The 24,913-nt window shown below is 33.0% G+C and overlaps 1 protein-coding gene across 1 annotated transcript in view; it reads left to right on the top strand.

Annotated features, from left to right (window-relative positions):
* Window positions 1-24,533, top strand: part of LOC142987809 (uncharacterized) — a 58,530-nt gene extending 33,997 nt beyond the window's left edge. Inside the window, exons 2-9 of the mRNA XM_076136747.1 lie at window positions 17,297-17,379; window positions 18,774-19,338; window positions 20,086-20,194; window positions 20,360-20,442; window positions 21,017-21,153; window positions 23,154-23,334; window positions 23,724-23,875; window positions 24,399-24,533. Of these exons, the coding sequence (XP_075992862.1) occupies window positions 17,319-17,379; window positions 18,774-19,338; window positions 20,086-20,194; window positions 20,360-20,442; window positions 21,017-21,153; window positions 23,154-23,334; window positions 23,724-23,875; window positions 24,399-24,502 (1,392 nt within the window). The 5' untranslated portion in view covers window positions 17,297-17,318 and the 3' untranslated portion in view covers window positions 24,503-24,533. The remainder of the gene's footprint in view (window positions 1-17,296; window positions 17,380-18,773; window positions 19,339-20,085; window positions 20,195-20,359; window positions 20,443-21,016; window positions 21,154-23,153; window positions 23,335-23,723; window positions 23,876-24,398) is intronic.
* Window positions 24,534-24,913: the final 380 nt, after the last annotated feature.

Below are 24,913 nucleotides of genomic sequence, written 5' to 3'. Positions count from 1 at the left end.
ACAATTTCGAATTGCTATTGGCTATCATTCAACTTATAACCATAAAAAACCTTTAAACATTATCATTGGCTTTAATTTTAACTTTTTAAGAATACGACAATTTTCATTTTGTTTCAAGCATTTTCGTTCTGTTTAAAATATTATCTTATTGACAAATTCATGATTTCAGCGTGTAGGAAGCTAGCTATCCCTTCATGTTTTTATAAGTGTTTAGTTTAAGTAAAGGTCCGTTATGCCAATAACTATCTATAATTGTTTTTTTTTTGTTGCTTTATTAAGGTACTACTTTTATACATATACCTACGATAATTGGCATGGCGGCCATCTAAAGAAAAACTACAGTGTCGCAGACTCTTTTATTAACTCTTATCCAGCATGTACCAATCTAATTGTAAATTTTCCAATATTTTTCTTGCTTTTCACACACTTTATAACGGTTCAAGAGCTTTTTGTTTTATTTATCGGCACGTGTCGGTTTTCGACAGATACCGAGAATTCTCTGACACACTGACTATAAAGGCATTCTGGGAATCGCTCGCGAGTTTTCATAAGTGAGGTTTATCAGAAAGGAGCTTATAAGATGAAAATATATTTTATGTTTTCAATACATTTTAAAAGAACAACTTTCGCAACTTAAAATCTTATTGCAGGGGCTTTTATTATGCAAAGAAGTAAACAAAGGACAAAAGGTGAGGCTACATTAATTTAATCTACCATAGTCCGTAGATAGTTAGATACGAATAGGTAACTATAATGATAGATCTGTGTGAGAATCCTATTATTTTCTGGCACAGGGCCAGATACATCTTGGGTGATCGTGTTAATTACAGACGCCATATATAAAAATGAGAACAAAACTATTGTCTCGACTTATCTCCTGAATATATACCTACCATAACCATTTACACGTATGAACAAAGAATATAATAGTATTTTGTGTACTGTCAGTATTATTTTAATAATATTATGTTGATGTCAATTTTAAACACTGAAACGGCGTTTAAATATTTAAACTCCTATTACACAGATAACATACGCAAATAACATAAATTCCTTTCTTTTTTAAATTAACAATATAGACGCAGATCGTGAATTTGAACGACTTTTATTTAAGAAAAAATATTTAATGTAAATAATATAATAGTACAATATCAAAGCAATCTTAATACATTCGAGGATTATTTTTCACGTAAAGTTTCGTATTTTTAAACAAAGGTAGTAAAAGGTTATACGCCCTTATACGGTGGATATATGACTTCAAAAACATAGGTAAAGATTATTTATACAAATCTGAAGACTGTATATTATCTAAGTGTGAAAAACAGTCGTTTATTAATTTAAAAACCTAAGGTGTAAACTAACGAACACAGGAGTGGAATTATAATATTTACGTGATTAAAATCTACTCACTCTATGTACTTATTTTGCTTTTAACACGAAATATTCCTTAGCAAAAATTCCACAAAAGACAAAGTCATATAATTCCCAGCAACATATTTCAAAACAGCTCAGCTCCAAAAGAAACCCAATCACTTTAAAAGCACTACATTGGCAGGTGACATTTATTTGACGGACGAGAGCCAAAGCGGTAATTGCTTGATTTATTTCGGTGAAAACGAACGTTTATATCAATGGACTCTGCGAAAAAAGGTGAAGCATAAAATTGTATTGGAACTACCCTTTGATACTAACTCCATGGGTTTGAGTTTCTCCGGACATATAGCTCTGAAAGGCGGAATTTAGAAGAGTTTTTGAAACGAATACCTTTTTTCTTCACTCGAAATTTCGACTAAGAGTATCCTGGTGTAGAATTTACATAAATGTTTTTTGGATAGGAAATTACTGTATTTTTTATGAGTTTGTTAAAATTGATTAATTATTATTAAGTTCTTTAGTATTTTGAAACTAGTTGACATAAAAGATAAGCAAATAAAAGGTTGTAACTAGAAGATCAATTATAAAGCGATTTTGGTGATATGAACTAACGAGAATGTGATATTTTAATTACTTAAAACTTAGTTCCAACGGCACACGCTTGAAGCGCTGCTTACGTTCATTAATCAAATAAAATGTATCAATAGCCACTTGGTTAACGATAGTTCAGATACAATTCAGACATCGATCGATTTTCGACAGTTTACCCAGTACTGAGTACCAAGTAGTAAATGTACTAAAAAAGTAGTTCCCACTGTGCCCGCTAGGGGCGCTGATGTACCTGATGCAAGATTTGTGTATAGCAGCGGCTAAAAATCTCGCTACTGGTTTCCTTAGTCAGTACTAGTCGAAAACCCATACATTATAGTTTATTTTATCCCAGTTTATCCCTATAATACATATCAACCGTACTATAAAGGAATGCTGGACATAACGAGCTGACCTTTTTAGAACCATGACCATATATCCTGCCTACCACATGTGTGTTTTAGTAGTTCAGTGCGAAAATATTTGAAGAAATATTAGCGTTTATTCCTAGCTTTATTTAATATAAATATGTATGGAAAATATTAGTATTGGGCCTTGTGGATTATGAGCTCTGAGTGTGTAGATTTCTTAGAAAATATTGGGGCAAATAAGTTGCTTTTAATGTGTGTGTGAGAGTATGTGTTTATGTATGAGTGTGCACGTTTCCACAGGGTCTTAATTACACAAAATTATCATATCTTAATAACCTACTTTAGTCCAAACTATATGTATGCTTTCGAGCTTTTGAAATTAGGTTATCTTGTTATGTAGGTTATATTGAGCTGTGATATTGATTTAAGTAAATATTGAAAAAAATAAGCACTTACTTTTGTTTCTTTTAACCCATTAATTCAGCAGTTCGCAAGGGAGACCGATACACGAGACCGCGAAGAGACTGTGAAGGAAAGTAATATAATTCTTAAATAAAATTAACCCATTAAGGAGAGGATTGACCACCACGCTGGCCAAGTGGCGGGTTTGAGACTTAGCATGCCCTCAATAAATGTATTAAACAAATTTTTGGGCATGCAAGGTTTCCTCACGATGTTTTCTTTCACCGTCGGAACAAGTGATAATTATTTCTAATAATCACATAACTTTGAAAAGTCATTGATGTGTTGCCTCGGGTTCGAACCTGCAACCACTTGCGTGGGAGGTGTCAACTTATATCACTCGGCTATCACTGCTCATTCTTACATATTATTATTTATAGATCTCAGATTAGATTACTCGAATAACCTGACATTTAAACTAAGCTCTTTATATTAAAGTCTGCAAAGTTTCCGAACTATCTGACCGAAGCAGTAAAATGGACCATTCATAACGATACTAAACAATAGCGGTACAACGTTGTTTTATACTGAAACTGATGTAGAACTCACTTTGAGTTTTATTAGTGAAAATTCTAGACTCAACAGTAGATATTTTTGTTATAATATACTAGTATTTTCATTGGATTACAAAGCAAATTGTGTTTTAGATGGTTTCTATCGTAGGAATATTTTTAATTTTGTCAAGCCACTTATTGTTAGTTGTTTAAGATTAGCAAAGGATTCTTTAATATAAACTTCAAGGACCTACTTTTAACAGGGTACAAATAAATCTCGACCATGTTACATTTTTATTGAAAGTACTCGATACAAGTTCCTTTACTCACTGATCATTTACCCATCGTCCAAAGGCATGAATCAATTTCAGCATCACATAGATTTTTTTACTAGAAATAGAATACCAGTTGGTATGAGATATGTAATTTATCCAGAATTTAGCATCAATCGATTGTTTTGGTCGAAACCATAGTAAAATTATTTTATCTATCAGATCCTTCACCGTTCTTTAGATATACCTCTAGACATAACTGCTTCAAGTTTTGAATCAAATAACTTAGAGTAAAAATAACTTTAAATTCCAAAATATGTCGCAAGACTCCATTAACCCCATTACCTTATCACCTCAATTAAAGTAAAGCCATACTTATCATACATTATTACACTTATAATCGTATTAAATTATACCAAGTACTTAAACCTAGGTTTAACGCCTGTCGCCGCTTAAATTCATTATGCTCGAGGCCAAATTATGCTTAAACCGAAAGTGCTGAGTTAAAAATATTAAAATGACTTTTATAATGCATATTTTTAACTTAAAACGCTTTAATATGCAAATTTTAAAGTTTATTAATAGTTGTTTTAAATTGTGTTTTATCGGTTTTGTAGTTCATTATATTATTTAATTAATTACAGTTATGTTCTTACCATAAATTTTCTTTACACTTTCGCGTTGCATGTTGATAATCGAAAATTATACTGTAATTAAAGTGAATACGGTCTTTTTTTCTTGGATTTCTTGACGTTCTGGCGCAGGAAATACGACTCGTGGTTAAGCTAACTGCTTGTTAATTTGCGTTGCTTGTTCCATAGAATGTATGTTCTAATAATCCCGCTTAATAGAACTACATTTACGAAAGTATAATTAGGGCTTTATTTCAGTAATTTTTAATAGCTTTTCTGAAAAATTTAGGAACTTCTCTCTTGGTAAAATAAATAGGCTTTTTGCAAAATTATATAAATCATCAACCTTGATATCTATTAAAAATGAATCCGTTTTTCCATTATATTTCCATTAGCCTGCTCTAGCAAAAAGTACTAAAATGTAGCTGCTTCAATATCCTTTTCTTATTTCATATTTTTACTTTACTCCTATAATACGGTTCTAAGAATATCTGATACTTGATTAACGTGCTGAAGCCTGGTAATTACATACTGTTACTAAGTAAATAGCTTTCATTTTACGCATTTGAACTGACAGGTCTTTATTACTGAGTTACTAATTAATTTTGCGTGTATTATTTGGACTAGCTTCTGCTAGCGGCGTGGTAAGTGTAAAAGAAAACCTCGTCGTAAAAATTATTATAGATAGATACTATTCGGGGTAAAAACCACTGGGGTATCAAATTTCATTAAAATTATTTTAGTTTCGACATAATACCATATGGTAAATTTATCTGTAATGTACCATATGGTTTTACCTGTAGATTTACCATGGTTACCGGCCTAGCGTCAATTTTATACCCGTGAAAGTCATTTTCAACAAAATATTTTACTAACTAATATGTAACATAGTGTATTTGCATAGCATTGAGATAGCAACAATGGGTAAAATTAATTGTTTTAAATATATCCACGTAGTTAAAATTCAAATAAATAAACTTAAACCCAAGTGAAACCGTCTTAAAACATTGTTCAACAAGGCCTAAGTTATGTGCACATAAAACCTGGCACTGCTTCCATAAATAAGAATAAATAATTTAAAAAAAGTCCGTTGGCTACAATCCAACTAGGTTCACGTTCCGTTTCACGGTAACTGCACACGTAACACCGTGTCGATGTAACAAAAGTTCATTATGAACGTTAATTGATGTTTTGAATTGTATTTATTTTGTAACTAATAGCTTTTGTAAGCGAATTTGCGTGATTTATTGAGTTCGTGTTCCAGATTTCAGTACGTTACTTCTGTTAAATTTTGCTTGAAGCTACCAGTTATTACACATGAACTAACTTAGAAAGATGTATGTATCTATCGATTTTCATCAACATGCAATTCATACCAACTTTCAATTGGGTTGGTTACTCAATTAAAAGTTAGAAAAAACCGACAATTAAAACTGTTTTATTAGATTGGTTACATATTTTCCATATTCTTGGTGTCAAATCATTTCATATGGCGCTCCCTTATTTCATAGAAAAAAAAATTAGGGCTCCAAAAAAATGGCGCCTATAAAAATACGAATTAGATTATAAATTCTAAATTTCCAAAATGAAATATCGACCTTTTCGATAAATCAAAATAAAATATAATCCGCTCGAAGCTAATATCAGTGAAACATTGTTGCTATTTACTATTACGCGTTGATTTCGATACATAGAAGTACCTGATTTATGTACCCTTTGGGAATTTGATCCCGAACACCTCATATTGAGTTATAGGTAATAATCTAATGAAGCTTCTATTTTAGTCTGAAATGTATGAAAGTTTTTCCATGAAAAATATCTTTAAGGTATAATTGGTATGTTCTGGGAATAGTTGTGCTAGGAAATTTTTTTTTTTGAGAAGACTAAAATAACTGAATTAAGAGTGAAACAATTGTAATTTAACTGAAGAATGTCTGATTATTTGAAAGTACAAACGTTTTCGTTTTCTGATTTTGAATTTTCAACGAAATCCATGCTTAAATTAAACAGACATACGACAAATTGTTCAGTTTTTAGCCTTTATCACGTAAAAAGGGGCAGATTTTGGCACTTGCTATATTAATATGGAAGTATGGATCAGAAAAAATAGTTTAAGAGTACAATACGCTAACTAAGATAACGCTACGATTGAAAGCAAAGTAATCACCATAAATGCAAGCAAAACTGTGAAACACGACTTATAGATAACATCTAACAAAGTGCAAAGACAACTGAAAGTGTGAAGTATAAAGTATTTTGTTACTGCGATAAGGTTCCATTACTGCAGCGTATACGAACCATTATACACCTTAAAGTCGTTAAGATAGGAGTGAAAATTGCATGTAACGTGACGGCAATTAGCGTTCCAGTTGCATTACAAACTAAAGTAAGTAGTACTACTAGTATGGGAATTATGATAAATGATGACGCTATTAATAGAAAGGAGGTTGATTAATGGATCGAGTGTTATTTGTTGCAATAGGTTGTACAACTACGTTAAAGCAGCAATATACTGAATAGAGACTATCAATTTGACGCAAAAAGCTTATCTAGATTATGTCTACGGTTCGTCCTTATTATATAAACCAATCACTCTATCTATCTGAATGCGAATCAAACCTTAAATAATCACAGTCACACTGTGGTACTTGGAAAATTCTGTATTATCTTACGTCTCTCCAAGGCACACAGGTCACCTTAACTTCCTAGCTACGGGCGATCCAGTAATCATTTTTTAACAAAAAACTGAGGAACCGAATTTTGACCAGCCTTGGGCTACCGACTCGAAACCTCAACGCCGCAGTCGTTTACACCACAGACTGCGCCAAAGAAGCAGGTTTACAGACTTTCTGCGACTTTAACATTATAATAAAAACAAATACTACAAACTATAAAACATATACGATCACAAAACCCAAGTACCGCTTTCTCAAAGGCATTGTCAACTCGATCTTCGGTATTTGCACTTTACAATGAGATGCTTTGTGTCTGCTCTAGAGCTGAGCTTCCGTTTAAAGCAGACGCAGTTTGTTAGCGCCATCCTGACTAAATATCCTGTTAGCATCTACGTGATGTATTGTAGCTCGGTCGTTTGCAATGCTATGGAGATTCATTGGAGAACACATTTTTTGCTTGGTTGGTTTGTTAGAACTTGGAGAAGAAAGTTATGAGAAATTTTCGTGACTACAGCAATATATTTGTGGGTACATTTATGTAGACTGGTAAATAAAACACATGTTCTTAAATTGTTTAAAAGTCTATAATCTTCTTGTTGCCTTAAATTCTCTACTCGTCTTTTCGTCTTCACCCTATCGTTTTTTTATTGCCTTTCTCACTCATTCTGATTTCCCATTTAATCTCCTTCAATCATACATCCTGATCACTCTGATACTCTGTCTTTTCTTAACACCTATTTTGTAACGCCGCCGTTAAAATGTTTCCACTTGCCATCTGTCGCCTTTTTCAAATCTTAAAAATTAAATTTTTGGTAACGTTGTTAAAAATAAGTCATTAGGTATATTTAGTTATTTTCTGTGTAGAGATTCGTTGTAAAGCACTCAAGTTACAAAACTGCCTAATTATTAAAGTAAACCATTTTTAAGATTATCTAACTGGAAAACAAGAACTAAGACTATAATCTTAACTGCGATAAAAATGCCTCAAAATGATCACATTCAACAGTAATTTAGCGACGATTTTAGCAGTTAAAATAAAACATTATTTAATCTTATCTACTAGATAAAACAAAATGCCTTCAATATCTCAGACTTATCTCAAACATCATCTACCTCTAATGCGATTTGCAATTCAGCTATAACATCGAAATATTCCTTTCTTTATCTATAATACAACGCTTGAAACATTTGTCCATAATTACGTCCATTCAAAACAAACATTAAGATAAAATCTATCAGAAATATCAAAAACATTAAGTACAAATGGAGAATTGTTAAGAAAATTCGATTTCTATAATCTAAAATACCGGTTAATCTGACGAATGTTAGTATCTTGTTATCAGAAGGCTTGAATAGACATTGGTATACGTAAGGTTTGGTTTAAGTAATGTAGTTACCGATGTTTTTTTAGATTTTGGCATACATGCTTAAGTAGAAATACCGGAGAAAAATGATGCCTAAGAAATTTTTTGTTAGAACGATTACGACAAATCAATGGTTTCGCATAGAATAGACAGAATTGGTCCTTTCGAAATTCTAACTACGATAGCTAAGAAATAGAATATAATTATTATAAAGTCTTCATTATTAATATTTATGTACTTTAGTATTGAGTATTTTTCATCGAATATCACTAAACAATATTAGGTTCCTTCAAAATCTACTAGGAGCACTAATCGATGTTCTACATAAAATGTTTAGATAGCTACACAATAACGGTTTGTTATCAAGACACAGTGTTTTGATTGACATATTTTTTAATTACCGGCGAACGAATAACGAATGGTGAAAACATAAAAATGTTTTGTATCTAAAAATATTATCATTGACATTTCGAAAAACTCTTTGTCTGCTTCATAGGACCGGGTATAGATATAAAAGAATATTAATGACATTTTTCCGTTATAAAACCGTTTTTACTTTAAAAATTCAACGTGTATTTTATTTGCATATGAGTCAGGGCTTGTTTTAAATTTTTGATCCTTTTGGAGGCATCGCCACTGGGTTGTAACAGTTTTGATATTGGTCAATATTTTATAAAAATGTTTATTGGATGAAAACTTACAATTTTATTTTGTTTAACTTTGTCTGCAAAGAATTCCTAGATTAAAGTACTGTAAATATTCAAGATTTTATTATTTGTAAAGATAATAAAGCAATCAAGGAAAATCCAAACAATGTCATTTTTAAATTTAATTTCATGCAAATTATAATTCACCACTAGGAGATCATCTGAACAACAGTACTATGGACAGAAAGATAACTTATAAATGACTACAAATACGCAAATAACCAAGAAAAATATCGCAATTACATAAATAGATAAACAACAATATCTAAATCTAAATTTAAAGACCCTACCTCTTCATTGGTTCCGGTAGCACACTTCCAAACAGAAATTATCAAACAAAATGACTCAGAGTCTCGTGAAGCGAAACACCAACATTTTACTTCGTACAATGAATATCCATTAACTCCTCGGTCTGAAGTTCCATTCAAATTACCAATTGATCTTCTATTTATCGTTTAAGAGAACCCATTCATTGCAAATCTTGTTACATGAGCTGGAATACTGAAAGGAAATCATAAAGTTGAAGAACCCATTGAATTCAGAATGATGATTGGACTTTATTAATGTTATTTCTAACTTGTTAAAAAGTTTTATTGGAGAGAAACGAGTGATTTTAGAAATAACTGTTGGGATTTGCTATAAATGTCGAATGGACAGAAAACAATGAAGATTTTAAAAGACAAATGACTATTACGAAGCAAAACAATTGAATCAAAATGAACCTAAAACCTATTGCTGACAATAAGTTTACTACTACCAATATTTTGATTGAGTTCAGCAGGTACCTACTAGGTAATCTACCTGTAATGTAACAAAACATTTTTCAAAATATTGTTTCATAAAAACATATAATTATTATAGTCAAAAACTTATTTCAATATCGTTTTGGCTTTTGAATCCTATAAATGTCTTAAGCAGCTCCTTTATATTAAAATACTAGTTCATTAACATATAAATATGTTTTCTAAATAACTTATCAAAGAAATTACTAGAAACCTGCAAGAAATTTTAAAGCCGAATCATATAATTCTCGCAAAAAAAACAAAGTAAACAATTCAACAAAAAAAGCTTGATTCAATAGTCCATGACAATATTCACATACAAACGTCAGGAACGAAAGCACAGTTAATATAAAGTCCAAATACGGAAGGGAAACAGTAAAAAAATATGAAATTGCAAGAGAAATACTACCGGCCATCTGTCACGTGGCTAACAGAGTTAGATGTGAGTTATCGGTGTTAGCTCGGGGCTCGAAATATGGACGGAAACTCGTTGAACGTCACAAAATATACTGATATTTAAAAATAACGGTTTTTCTGCTATTGCTAGGTATGGAAAAATGTAGGCTGTGTTGATAAAGTCTTGATGAATTGGAGAGGATTTTGTTTATCTAATATTGTCCTAAACTTTTATTGTTTTGAAATTACTTGAATAAAATTTGTTTGTACTATTATTGGATCTCATACTTTTGCTATTTTGACTTTAGTTAAGTAAATAGCTGTACTCCGTAGAACTGGTTTTTAGCTAGTAAATTGTAATTGTTAAAGAAAATTGTTCCAAGTAAGTTTTTTAAATAAAAACTATATATTTCTCATCTGTCAACGATAATATTTTAATAGGTTTTCATCCACATTTACTTTAAAAATTGCAGCAATACCTACATAAATAGGTGTAAGCCAAGGCATTCACTGTTACCACTACTATCAAGAACACTCAAGAGAATATCGATCTAATTAATCAAAGGCTGAACAAACTTGTTGTATACTTCTTTCACCCACATCAACATTCAATTCATTGTTCAAACAAACTGCGCATACATTAGGCCTAGATGGTACAGAACAAACATTAAGGCCTATTTAAACATGTACCCAGTAAGAACATCCAACTAATCTAATTTACATCGGGGACTTAAGATAATTAATTGTTTATCAAGACGATGTAAAGTTAGTTGTTTTGTGAGGCAATAAAATACTCAAGTTGGACAAACTTCATCACAACTTGTTTGTTTTGGAAAGACAATTTTACAAGTACAATTTGTTTTGCGGTTGCTTAAAAAATAAATGGATTAATCCATATTTAGTTTAATGTTAATCTACATTGCTAGAACGATTGAAGAAGTCAGAGATAGTTTGAAAATATATTTCTTCTTCTGAGACTCGAGATTTTTTTATTAGTATTATTGTTTATCGATCATTCACGTTATTAATAAGGAGGTCCTTATTAGTAACGTGAATGATGGTCTCAGTACGTTGTTTTAAAGCTACAAATGTACCAGACCTAAACGTCGGAGTTTTGAGCTTGTTGTCATTGATATGGCATGATTATTCAAATTTGAAGGACAAGAAAAAGTTGATTATGCTCATGCATTTTATTATAAAAGAAATATGAGATCAAATCACATGCTCTTTGCATACGGTATCAAAAACTGTAATCCCATCACTTTTACAAACTCTATCTTCAAATCCATCGGTAGCAAGATTCGATTTCAAAATACGTTCTCTCAAGTCTTCATAACCTCACACAGATACGTCTTAGCCTTTAAGCTATCAGCGCTCAATGCCTCATTATGCATAGAGTAAATGAGATTATGGAAGGTGTAATGCGTCTTTCGAGCGCACTTGAGCCGTCTGAGGTGGCACTTCGGGCTTATGGAGTGGAATTATGTTGTGAATAATTTATTTATGGTAATTGTATTTTTTGTCGCTTCTTGCGGGGCTGTTTTAAGTTCTTGTGACGTAATTTTTTTATACCTATTTATTTTTTTACGCTCGTTTTAGCGACGTATTAAAGAAGCTTCGTTTTCTTTGTTTGGAGTTCTCAAGGACTGTATTTACTTACGTTTGTATGCTTATAAATGCTCTGGAGGTGTAAAGATTTTATCGTTTAAATTACATTTCTTTATTCTGAATGACTATCGTTTCGTTTCTTTGAGCAGTTATTCTGTAGTGCGATTTTCTACAGTCAGCATTATTGACTGGCGAACGTTAGACATTTATATTCGAAGGATATTGTGTTCTTTCAAAGTATGCTAGAGGCCCTAATCTAACCCTGATATTAACCGGTATTTAGCCGTAAAACGTAGAAGCCTCTAAATTCTAGTTATTGTACGCCTGATTTCAATCAAGACGTATGTAAGCCACCTTGACGCGTCGCTAACGGCAGATCCATGTTAACTAATGTTGTTACCATGGCAACGCTTTAGATAGACGAGCGATCTCACGGATTAATTACTACAATACTAGCAAGAACTGACAGGCTGAGTGAGGAAATAAGCTGCATACGTACATTTGATAAGCTTCCAACCGTGACTTCGACAGCGAAGAAAGAAATGGTGCAGTAAATTATGTGTATTTTATAATATGTTACTCATAATTTATTCCGCAGTTTTTGGGTAAAAGTGGCAAAAGACCTACACATTAAAAACAAATATTTGCATATTGCATGCAAATATTTATTTATGGCGCCATAAAAGGATTTGGTTCAGCATGCTGTTAGAGTAAAAGTCTAATACTGACCTTCTTTCGAGACCTTATTGTGTGTGTGTACAATATAAGTAATTGGACGAGGAATAAAACGAACTGCTTCCAATTTAAAAGAAATCATTTTTTTAAACGAAAATACATTACACCTAATTTCTCTATCTCTAATCACACAGTAATATTCATCCAGAATAAAAATTGTTTCAAAAGTCATTGCCTTCAAAATGACTGCAGACCAAAACACGCGGCAATCAATTTTGTGTTCGTACAACAATATATTCTGGGATTGAATCTAAGCCCTAAGGAATACCCACCATCGATTACAATACGCGTAGAAACAATGATAAACTACCTCCTTTCAGATTCACTGTTATTTTTGCTTAGTTATATTTTTCTTTTTCATAAGCTTGTAAAAGTTGCAAAAATCCCAAGATACTTTTGGTTCTTTTTAATTTAAAATAAAATATTGATCAAATTCTGATTTATCTTGCTGAAACTGTCATCGAGAAATCATTTAGTGCATTGGGGTGCAATACACACCATGTGTAAGGTACTCGTAAAGGGAGACAAAAAATTCTGGATTTAGAACATTGTCTCTCGCATTGTTAGATGGCTTTACTTTATTTTGGAAATGAATTATGTTTGTAATCTAACGAATCGTGCATGCTAAGATATCTATAAAATATTGATTGTCGTATTGTCGAACTGTACTACGTATTTAACTACTGTTCCCAAGATAAGAAAACTGCTGCGTACACCTAAATGTACCTAATTAGGAACGGTATTAACTTAATGATAACCATTTATTCAAAATCACAATCGGATTTCTTGATGATGTCCTAATTAAGTTAGTTATCATGTTAACCAACTTGACTCCGCAGACTTAGATTTCGAAATATTTGGTAGCCTATCATAATCCTCTATTTTATTCATTTATTATAACAAGTGATGAAGTTGTCTAAGCATTTTCTCCCCAGCAAGATAATTTTTAATATAAATACAATTTTTTGTATGATTTTCTAAGAAAACCGAAAACATTATCATAATAATAATGTTGCGTTAGCGTCCCACTCCGAAGTTTCGAGGACTTTACTTAGAACGGCCTCGTGAAATGTTATTTATTTAGTTGCTACGTTGAAGATAACATTAAGACATAGTCTAGTCTATTATAGTTGCGTAAGAACCTACTTTTCTATTTATACAAGATAACGAATTTAAGGTCTAGTAGATTCAATAGTAAGTAAAAAGTTTTTTTCTGTCAATGTACTTAAAACTTCTGGTCAACTCATGAACCTTAAATTAATACTTATTACGTGGTAGCTTAACAGACATACAAATTGTCAAAATCCGTTTTTTGCTAGTGTTATATTATGAATTTGAATCAGCCTTCTTCACTTTTACAGCTACTACGTCTACTTACGTCGAAGTATTCTTTACCCAAATTTTGTGCGACATTAGCTTGGCAAGCTAGTTAGACAAACAAAAATTTGATGAAAATTTACACTTATTATAATACCAAAGTCCTACAAACGACAAAACAAACCATGGTAAATGAAACTTTCGCGTTAATATTAGAAAATACACACAAAACAAAAACATAATTTAAAATGTAACACCACACATCTCTACCACCATCGAAGTAACCAAAATGTAAATCGTACAGTCCAATTTACAATAATTCCCGAATAAAGGTCTCCGAAGCAAAACTTTCAGAACTGTTTAGAATCTAACCACGTTATCTAACGTAATCTTCTTGTAGAACCGTGTCAAACGGTGGCACTCTATAACCGTATTCCGGTTCCCATTGTTAGTTCCAGTTTCTAAGTACTTGCACCAAAGTTTCGGGCTTCTTGTGAGGGCCAATTTGAACTACCATATCTAGTGTACCCGGCTTTAAAGTACTGGTGGCAATTTAATTAACACTGTTCTTCGTATCCACTTAGTGACAAAAGTTTGGGCTGGCGATTATTTCTGGAGTTACGTTTATAAAGACTGTTGTGTACTATTTAGAATGGAATGGTTCTCAGGTGAGGTAATTGGATTGTGTGTCGTTTTTGAGTTTTATTATTGCCACTAATTTGAGTTTTGTCTTCTATTTGATTAAAGGTTTATTAGTTGTATAAGTTTGATACCAGACATAATTATATTGTTAAAACCATTTGGCGATTAAAATGAGTGGCCAGGAGTGTCTTGCCAGCTCTTCTCATTGGCCCTAACTCGAACTTGCGGTAAATTCACTCTCTGTATCATTGACTATCATAAGTGTCAGCATGTGACCTAAATGAATAAATGATTTGATTTTGATTTGATTTTTTTGATTTTGAGATTCTTTGGTTTAGAAAAAATACCTAAAGCCTTAACTTGATGTTGACTACGATTTGAATCGAGACCAAACTTTTTGCCATCATTGGTTTCTAGAATAAGTTTATATGACAATCTTAAATAGGTATATTGCTAACTCAGGCGAATTAATTATAGAATATTAAATGATGATAGTACACGAAAATTTTGCAATGAACGAGAACTATTTCATTTATACCTTACATACATCACGTATTTTAGTTACAAGATTAACAGAATATAATAAATATGTACGTACAGTCTACGAACCGAGGGAAACGAGTAATAGATGATTACTATCTGATTAATATAAAGGCTTCCACACTCCACTTTCCTTAATACAGCTTTCAGTAATACACTCATTTTTGTGAAGAGGCGACGAACATTCGTTACCGTAATGAGATCTCCGAAATTAAAAACATGAGTATCCGGATTTTCTGTTGACGAAATTTTTTCATTAATATTCATATTGCTTGATGGAAAACTTCAATTTAATTATTTTCGTCTCGTGTGCGGTGGTTGAGGCCTGTTAACAGTAAACGTTCGGATCGTAAGAGCGGGGTTTCACTGGCGTAATGCCATAATTGAGTATTTTGATCGTACAGTCATTTATATGGGGAAATTATGATAAAAGTCATCATTGTAGTGAAAAAATTACCTGGATGAGTATTATATTAATAAAAGTAAAATAGTTGTTAATTTCAGTTTCTTCTAAACAAACTTTCTAAGAATAAAAGTTTCAGAGATAATTATAATTAAAAAAATCAAAATTTATGAGTAGATTCTCAAGACTTACGACCTTACCGTAATTAAATAATTGTCAATTCGAATTTTTTACTAAATTTTCTTTTCCAATGAAACTATTAAAATGATGACACAAAAATATAGTTATTTAAATTATAATAAAACTATGTACCCAGTATCAAGAGTGGTACCTTGCGGTACTCCAATCCACGAGTAAATCGTTTTTACATCAAACATATTAGAACTAACTTAACTAAGTTATCAGAAAGTGTACAGAACTCTATTTATCTTGTTTTAAAACTGAATATTAATATTACACGTGTATCTTTAAGGTGGTAATGATTCAAAGGCAGAGATGAAACTTTTCATGTGAAATTAAAAAACTTTTCTATGTGAACATTTTTCTTTGCGAGATGCGATGCGGACATTAAATTGCGCTCATATTGCAACTTAAGTGTAATATTCAGGCTTTTTTACATTATTTTTGTTAGGGTTTAAGTAAGAAGGAGCTATTTACCCTGTTCAAAGATTCAAAGATAAGTACGATATTGACATCAATCAAAATATAACTGTCATTTGTTAATTAATCGTACGGTTATGGTGGTCCTATTGTCAACGTTGTTCATGCCGCTCGTAGGCATTTTGAATAGCTAAATACACACACTATAAGCCTATTTTAGTTAAAAAACTACTATGATATGTTTTCTCCTTTTCATTTCGCTAAGGAGTGAAAGAAACAAAACTCTTTATAAGCCTTTCATAACTTCATGTATTTTTATGAACGACTAGCTGACCCGCGCAACTTCGCTTGCGTCACATAAGAGAGAAAAGGTCAGGATTTTCCCCGTTTTTTAGCCTATAGCCTTCCTGACCATCGGCCTGAAGTTCCTGAGATTAGCGCGTTCAAACAAACAAACTTCAGCTTTATAATATTAGTATAGATTGACAACAACCAGGACTGATGTTTTGCATGCCCTCCAAAGCTTCACATGTATAGAACATCCGCGCTAGTCGCTCTGATCGTTAACATACTGGTGACCGCAACTATAATATGCTTTTGCTCAAGTCTTACACAAATTTAAAGACATCATCATACACAAAATCATTGCTTGATTTATATCAGAGACTACATACCGACAGGTGAACAGAACCGACAACGAGCTACTACCGCCTACGTTTAATAATACAATATCGTTAAAAGTAGAAAAACCTCGGATTTTTTCAAATCCCTCTTGTTTACGTAAAATGTATCGAATGAATGTAAATTATTCAACAAGCGTATTTAGGAAATTAAGAAACGCAGGGAAATTGAAAGCGAACGTGGGCGTTTCAATCACAAGAAAAGCCTGAATTACAATACATTTGCAAAAATCTCTGTCTAATTTGTAGCTGCTCATTTTTTATTTCGTGTCGGGAATGATATTCAATCCTTCTGTTTAATACCTCAAGTCGTTAGTGGGCTAAAACTATGGACTAATGTTTTTTGATCTGCGGCAAAAAATACATAAGTACGCCAAATCTAACAATACTGATATTTTGAAATTTTAAAATTTATGCTTTATTTCAGAACCGCAGGCGTATAAATGTAAACCTTTGGCCAAAAATATATAATATATGTTATAATACTTCTTACATAAATATTTTTGAACTATAAACAAACTAATACATATTTTATTATTGTTGCCTTCGACACACTATATTCGACATACATTATCATCCAATCTTACGGCGCGAGTGATTAGATATTCTATACTCCTTGACAGTATTCTCACAATATTTTCTCACTTGTTTCAGTGTCAATGAGGATGTAGTAGCGATGTGCGCGCCGGCCACCGCGGCGCTGTTGCTCGCCGCTCTGGCCGCACTCCCTTGCCGAGGTATATTATATACTACTATATTTTCTTCACTTCGATGCACATAACATGTTTATTATCTAATAATAGCGGCCAGCCTCGGTTTTGCTCGGGTTACAGACTTATTTTACACTAAACCTTTACAAATTATTGATAAAACCTTGCTCGAGAATCGCTCTTTTTATTGGTAAAAGTCTTATGAAAATCCGTTCAGTAGATTTTACGTTTGTACATGGTGAGAAATCTTTGTTTAATATTTTGCAAAATATGTACCTTTAGGAATTAAAGCAAACATACATCTTTGATTGAATTACATGCAAAGAGCACTGTGGTCATAAGTTTATGAATATAACTAGTTTTGGTTCATAATATTCCCAATCATACCTTAGCCTATTCTAACTATCACAGCGTAAGACATAATGTAGTTGACATTTGCTTTTAGCCAGCCTGAACAGACTTTATACAAGATGTAATCTAAAGGAGCGATAACTTAATTATTCAGAAACCGAGGTAAATCTCTCCAAATAGCAAACGTCTGACTGATTCACTTGTTTATGTTTTACAAACAAAACTAGTTCGTACGATTTCAAGCTAACTTCATTACTTATAAGTTTGTTTATTTCTACACTACTACGGTGTTCATTTTGAACGACATTTTTAAGTTCACTTATGTTCAAAAACCTCAAAAGTATTTTCAAATTGTACCCCAAAAATTAACTTCTTTTGAGCAACACTTACAAAAAGTGCCAAAACGAGACCAAAGGGTCCCATTTCTTAAGCTGTGGAACATTTAAAAATATTTTCTTTACGCGCGTCTCACAAATTAAATTGCAAATTCTTGAGAGCTCTTAACTTGTATTCGCAAGTGCCCTTATTATATTTTAATTCCTAGAGAGATTTTAAATAAACTGTGCAGGAAGCTCTCGGAAATTGCTCAAAATTCTCAAAGACAAACGGTAATATAATTTCACATGACGACTTGATGATTCAATTTATAAGTTATCTCTTCATTTACATCGAAATGTAGCTCACTTAACGAGCTGATTTTATTTCAAAGTTACGCAGTATTAGCGCGAGGAACAAACAAAGCTTAACAAACAAAAGGAAATAACACAAAGGAGCATAGTATCTCAGAAACTAACACAAGCTCCCATCAACAATGCCACGTGAAGAAATAAGATATTTTGAGAACAAAACCCTAAATCTACTGTTTACTTCGCTAACTCAAAACTCGAGATTTAAACAAGCTCCCCAAAAACACCTTTTGTACAACGTTGAAGGTAGCAAACAGAAACTAAAGTAGAAACTGAACAACAGAAAACTCACAGCTTGTTCTCAAACGAAAAGGTTAAATGTACCCAGACAGACCCGAATAGTTGATTGTTTATCGAGTCTAAAATTTACATTTCCATTTACAGGAACCGACGCCGACGTCGCCTCGAGGATATTGAACGAGACCAACAATTTTCAGGAGACTGGCTCCCAACCAACAATAAACAAACTCTATCAAATGTTACATACTAACACAGACTTACATAATCAGAGCAAACTTGTCGAAAACTTTAATTACTCTAGTGTTAATCTGACGCATAGTTTTAACTTGTACAACAATCTTAAGTATCCCACGAGAATAGATAAGAACCATATTGAGTGTTGTCTAAATATTGATCAAGTTGATACTAAAAGCAATGTAAGTTTACCAAACGAGGGTGCTAAAGTTATTGTAGATGAAGTGAATGAACTTGATGTTAGGAAAAATAGGAAAAGACGGGTTGTGAATGTAGTGCGGACCGATGTGGAAGCGTCCACTAGCGATACGAGAAGATACGTGGAGGGGACGACTCTGTCCTGGTTGTCCAGTCAGTCCCCTATGATGATGGAGAGGCGACGAAAGCCAGGAGAAACTGGATCCAGTGCTCCGCTTCTTAATTACATATTTGATACCTTCCATTCTTCTAACACACATCAACATAGAAATGAAAAGTAAGTATACAAATTAACCAATAAAATAAAACCACGCAGCAACAGTTCCCATTGCTCACTTTTTGTTTCGTACTTTGATCAAAAATTAAATTAATTTCACGAGAACATTGTTCCAACTTAGGATCTGGCCAACCCGAACAAACAAACTCCAAATTTCCACTTGGAATAACAAAACTACCTTTATTTACACTGGCATGGCGGTTGATAAGATACATTGTGTACATAAATACCTAAATCTGACTCGACAATCTCTAAACAACCCTTGTATACTTTATCACAAATATATACATCTACAATAGAATTGATGAACCAACGTCAATGTTTGGCCGGCGTTTTGTAACAAAACAATGTTTGCCCAAGCCTAATGGTTTGGCAAAACGAGACTACTAAAATTAATTCAATTTTGTTGATTTTGCGAGGAGCCAACTGTAACGATGAATAATATGAAATTTTAAACATCCAAATAACTTTACGAATATAACATTTGGAATGGAATACTCAAAAACGTTTTGATTGAAAGAAAACTTCCTGAACATAATTTTGGTCCATTTGTCTTTCTTATTGTAGCGAAAAATTTTTGCCGCATTTGAAATTATTAAATCATTTCGGAAACGGCTTTAAGGTAAACATTTCAGAATTAAAAACTTTTGGAAGCACCTTTGAGATTTCTTAGAGAAACTTTTGAATTCCTCAGATGAATATTTCGGTTTGAAATGCCTTCATTACTAACGAATTCTGTATAACTAGAGCCGGGAACGGGAACAGCATTTATGCGGCGGCGGCACCGGAGATCGAAGCGTTGGTAGGATCCACGGCGCACTTAGACTGCAAAGTGGACGCTCTCCATGATAAACTGGTAATAAGTATGTTTCTATTACAGATTCATTCGCTTCCATTGAACTGGTTTTGTTTCCTTCACTTCTCTGTCAAAATCATTTCCATTTTATTTATTTGCTGTAACACATTTGAGCAATACTAAAACACAACATTATTTGTCCTAATTCGAAATCTTGGTATCTAGGTTTCTTGGGTGCGACGGAAAAACGACGAACAGCCCATGGAACTGCTTACAACTGGTACCCAACAGTACACAGCTGATGACAGGTAAATAACGAGTTAATAAAATAAAATCACCCGCTTATTGCAGTGAATTATCTTGACAACAGGAAGAAACTTTTTAATATATTGCTCTTGAATAAACTCACAACAAAGTTAGGGGAAAGGAAAATATAAATAAGTGTGTACCTTCCGTAGGATAAGAAGTCCCGCTTTTGAAACTGTGCGAAATTATGTACGGCAAAGTATTCTTGCACGCTCAAAGATAATTTTGAAATACTGTAGGATACGTGTAGTCAAACCTCTTTATTTATTTTATGAGATACTTTCCTTTGAGTTTCCGTTAAGGAAGTCAAACTTTGTGAAGTAGTTATATAATAGAGTTTAGTAATTTATTACATTTTTTTACCCCTTTTTGTCGCAGTGCTGTGTATCATAGATATATTACAACATCGAAAATAATATTTTCCATGGATTCAAAGCCTATTTGCCTCATTCTAGAACGTAAATATTTTTAGCAAAAGCATAGTTCTTCAAAAAATTTATTCTTTGGAAATTTTTGGTTCCCATGAAGTTTTCTTGACCGTAAATAGAAATTCACACACAGTTTGCATTTGTCCAGGTATTCAGCTCGTTTCATACCACCAGACATCTGGAGATTAGAAGTAAAAGAAGTGCGGCCGTCTGATGCTGCACATTATGACTGCCAACTCTCTGCTCACCCGCCTCGCACTGCGAGAGTTACGCTAAGAGTCCCTGGTAAGAAAATATCAAATTATTACTTGACTTACTCCACTCACGTTCATATTTTCCCCTATTTTTACCCCATTATGAATTAAAAAACGTTTTCAATCTTTATATAAATCCGAGAAAAAAAATGAGTTAGAACAGGCGTATCTAATATTTATTCACATTTCATAGGTCACTAGTTTTTGCCCCCCATTCATGTAAACAGCGATTGATAAGATTGAAATAATTTATGATGATCTACACAGACACTCAGAGCTACTTTTGCTTCATAATACTACTGTTTGTTCTACTAACTAACATATAATACACGAACTTGTTAAACTAATCCAGCGTATTCAATTACTAACTTTGCCGACTCAAAATCAACTTGGCAAGTCAAAATATTGGTTTGAGTAATCATAAGTGCTATTAAAACTTTGTGTGAAATCTGGGGGCACGGAAGTGCCCCCGCAAGTCGAGCAAAAAAAAGCGGCACGGCCGTAACATAACATCCTTTTCTCGAAGCAATTCGGGCTATTTTTGACACCCCTATAATTTCGTTGTGGATAAAACAAGAAGCCTGGATTTTCAGCAACTAATCAGTCATTGTATAAACACGGTATATTTAAAATTTCAGTTAATTTGAACCAGTAGTTTAAGAATGACAACTTGTTAAAATTTTGAATTTTGTCACTCACTGATTCACTGACTCACTGACTCACTGACTCACCGATCATCAAAAGTCTAAGGTACTTCTAGCAGACTTAGAAGCTTAAAATTTAGAATACAAATAGGGTTTAGTGTCTTAATCATGGGAAAAATTTATTTTTTTCTAATTTCGGTCCAATTTTCTAAATACACCAACTGCAACAATAACTTTGTAATCCCATATAAATGTATAAGATTACAAGGTTACATTTGCAGTTAATGAATTTTTATTACTGTAGAAAATAAAATAAATAGGTGTAAATAGGTACCTACTATATGAGGCATAACGGGAGGGGGTATAGGGTGGGTAAGGGTGTTTAGCCCATGAAACTGAACAACATTCCCATAGGAAAATATGTTGAATTATGAAAAAAACCGTCTTTCCATACAAATTGTACTTATGTTCGCTCTACAAAAAGAAGTTAGATCCCATCAAAAACATTCTGTAAAAACCTCAAGTCTCGCCGTAAAAAGTTGTGAGATCTATATAATACCAAGTCGATTAATCTATTTAGTCTCTACTTAAAGGACCTTCTGTCTTAAGTTATTACGTATGTTATTATCATGCCAATTTAAAAAAAAAACCTTTAAAACAAATAGATCGACTTGGTCATCGCAAGAAAACACAAATTTGCCATTAACATTTCAGGAGCATTAACTTCTCGTCGTGCTGTGTAGTGTGATACATACTAATAATCAAATCATGCGATGGCCAGGTCGGTCTATTTGTTTTAAAGGTTTTTTTTAAAAAATTGGCATGATAATAACATACGTAATAACTTAAGACAGAAGGTCCTTTAAGTAGAGACTAAATAGATTAATCGACTTGGTATTATATAGATCTCACAACTTTTTACGGCGAGACTTCAGGTTTTGACAGAATGTTTTTGATGGGATAAAAATTACTTCCACTTTGACAAGTTTGAAACATCCATCGAACGCTAAGTTAATATTTGAGAGAAAAGTCACGATTCAAGTACCGACTTGGTTTAAAAACAAAACGGAGTTGACAAATTGTTTCTTTTAAGGTGTTTCTTGTTTTTGTTTTTTTCCTTGAGTTTTTTTTCTTTGGGGGAACAAGGGAATTGTTTTATTACTTGACTCATTTAAAAGTTAGAGGTTTTTGTTTAGTGATCATAAGGTTATTATATCAAATTGAAAACAATTAGATTTACTGCAAGCAAGGTGTTGTCAATTCACAAATATGAAAATACTTACTGTCATAGCTGGCATAAATCCAAATAAAACAGGCCTCTAGTATATACTGATCTTCACTTTTAAACACTGATACTCTTATATGTTCTTCATTGTACGTGAAACAGAAGTGTCAGTACGCATTGTGGACGGCGCCGGCGCAGACTCGAAAGAGCAAGTGTGTGAGATTGGCAGCACTGTCGCTTTACGCTGTGAGGTCAACGGCCTGAAGATGGAAGGTGGACCCTCACTACTTTGGTACAGGAAAGACGACCTCCTGAATGATGATACTACTAGAGGTGGGATAAGGTAAGAAATATTTTAATATATTTAAATCTTTATTTGACTTTTAGAAAAAAATAAACAGCCCCGCATAGGGCCATATAAAAAAACCTAATTTTATTAGTTGGGTTCTATATCTCTGATTAGGCCTCAATAAAATTATTAGTAGTCCAAGGGTCTAAAGCACTACAGCTGTGGGGAAGGAATTGGTGAAGGCTACAGTTGCTCGGCTATATCGGGAATGCTTGTCCGAATAATGTCTCTATTATATTATTGTGCAGATCCCTGGTCATAGGTACAGACATCCCTGACACAACGTACAACGAAGAAAATAATAATAAATACACAGTGGGTTAAATAAATCTTGTCAGGAAATTGTATTACTCTCGTAATTCATGTGGTTGTCATCTCCACAGTGTCCGCACAGAGTTTGGCACTAACGGTGCCAACTCAGTACTTCGTGTTGCGCGCGTACGTATGGACGACGCGGGTCCGTACACCTGCGCGGTGGCCCGAGCTCCTCCACCCTCACCGCCGCCTGCGCATGTCATGTTACATGTTATTAAAGGTAAGATTTATAATTTCGAACTCTTTTAAAACGATTACACACATAACTGGTGTGTTGCCTCGGGTTCGTTTACCGCTCGGCTATCACTGTTGTTAATTATAGTTGTAATTTGCACTGATATTAAAATAAAGTTAATGAAATCATAAAGTAAAGAGAGCTTTTAGGGTAAAGTTTATCGTTTTTGCAATAACTGTTACTTACTAGACCTAAGATCAATATTAAAACTAATTAGATAGTTTGAAAGCAAATATGTAAGCGTATATTCCTTACATGACTTGTCATCTTAACATATAAAATTACCATAAAACTATACCTACTGTAATTGCGTACTGCCTAAAGAGGAGTTACATTTCCGGATTTGACAACCTAATTTGGTTTGTTTTAACGCATAATTTAGAATTAAAATAAAGGCAAATGTAATAAAACATACATAAGAATACATACCGACTGAATTAAGAATCCCCTCTTTTGCGGAATTGCTTCATAAAGACGATGTAATACTAATGAAATCCTATTTGTCTAGGTGAAAGCCTCGCCGAGCTACATCAAGGCAGTCCCCCAACATCCGCGAGCGGTGCGTGGGTGCTGACACTGGCGCTGTGTGCCATTCTACGAGCCTACTACTGAATTTGTTTATTAATAAATTGTTCGTATTTTATACGTGTTTCATTTTCTACTTGAAATACAAACCTAATGTACTGTGCTTAAAATACCTACGTAAAAAACTTAGTACGTTGTTTTGTAATTTTGTAAAGTTGTTCTACATAATAATATGTGTAATCCAGATCTTTCAATTTATCTTCGAAATTGAATGAGATAAATGCATTTTCAATCACAATGCACTAATCTCTTGTTAGTGTAACCTTTGCTTATAGTAGGGCCGCTGAGTAATTACCGATTTGACAGATTATTCTTTAAATTAATCGATATAACCTTGCACGAGCGTCACATTTGCGGAATGATTTAGAATACCTCTTTAATATAAAACTTTATGTCAAAATATCAGAATTAAGTAATTTTCCAATAAACACTGTTTCA

The sequence above is a fragment of the Anticarsia gemmatalis genome, chromosome 4 (assembly GCF_050436995.1).
Source record: "Anticarsia gemmatalis isolate Benzon Research Colony breed Stoneville strain chromosome 4, ilAntGemm2 primary, whole genome shotgun sequence".
NCBI classification, from domain to species: Eukaryota; Metazoa; Arthropoda; class Insecta; order Lepidoptera; family Erebidae; genus Anticarsia; species Anticarsia gemmatalis.
This window is presented reverse-complemented; position numbering and strand designations above follow the sequence as displayed.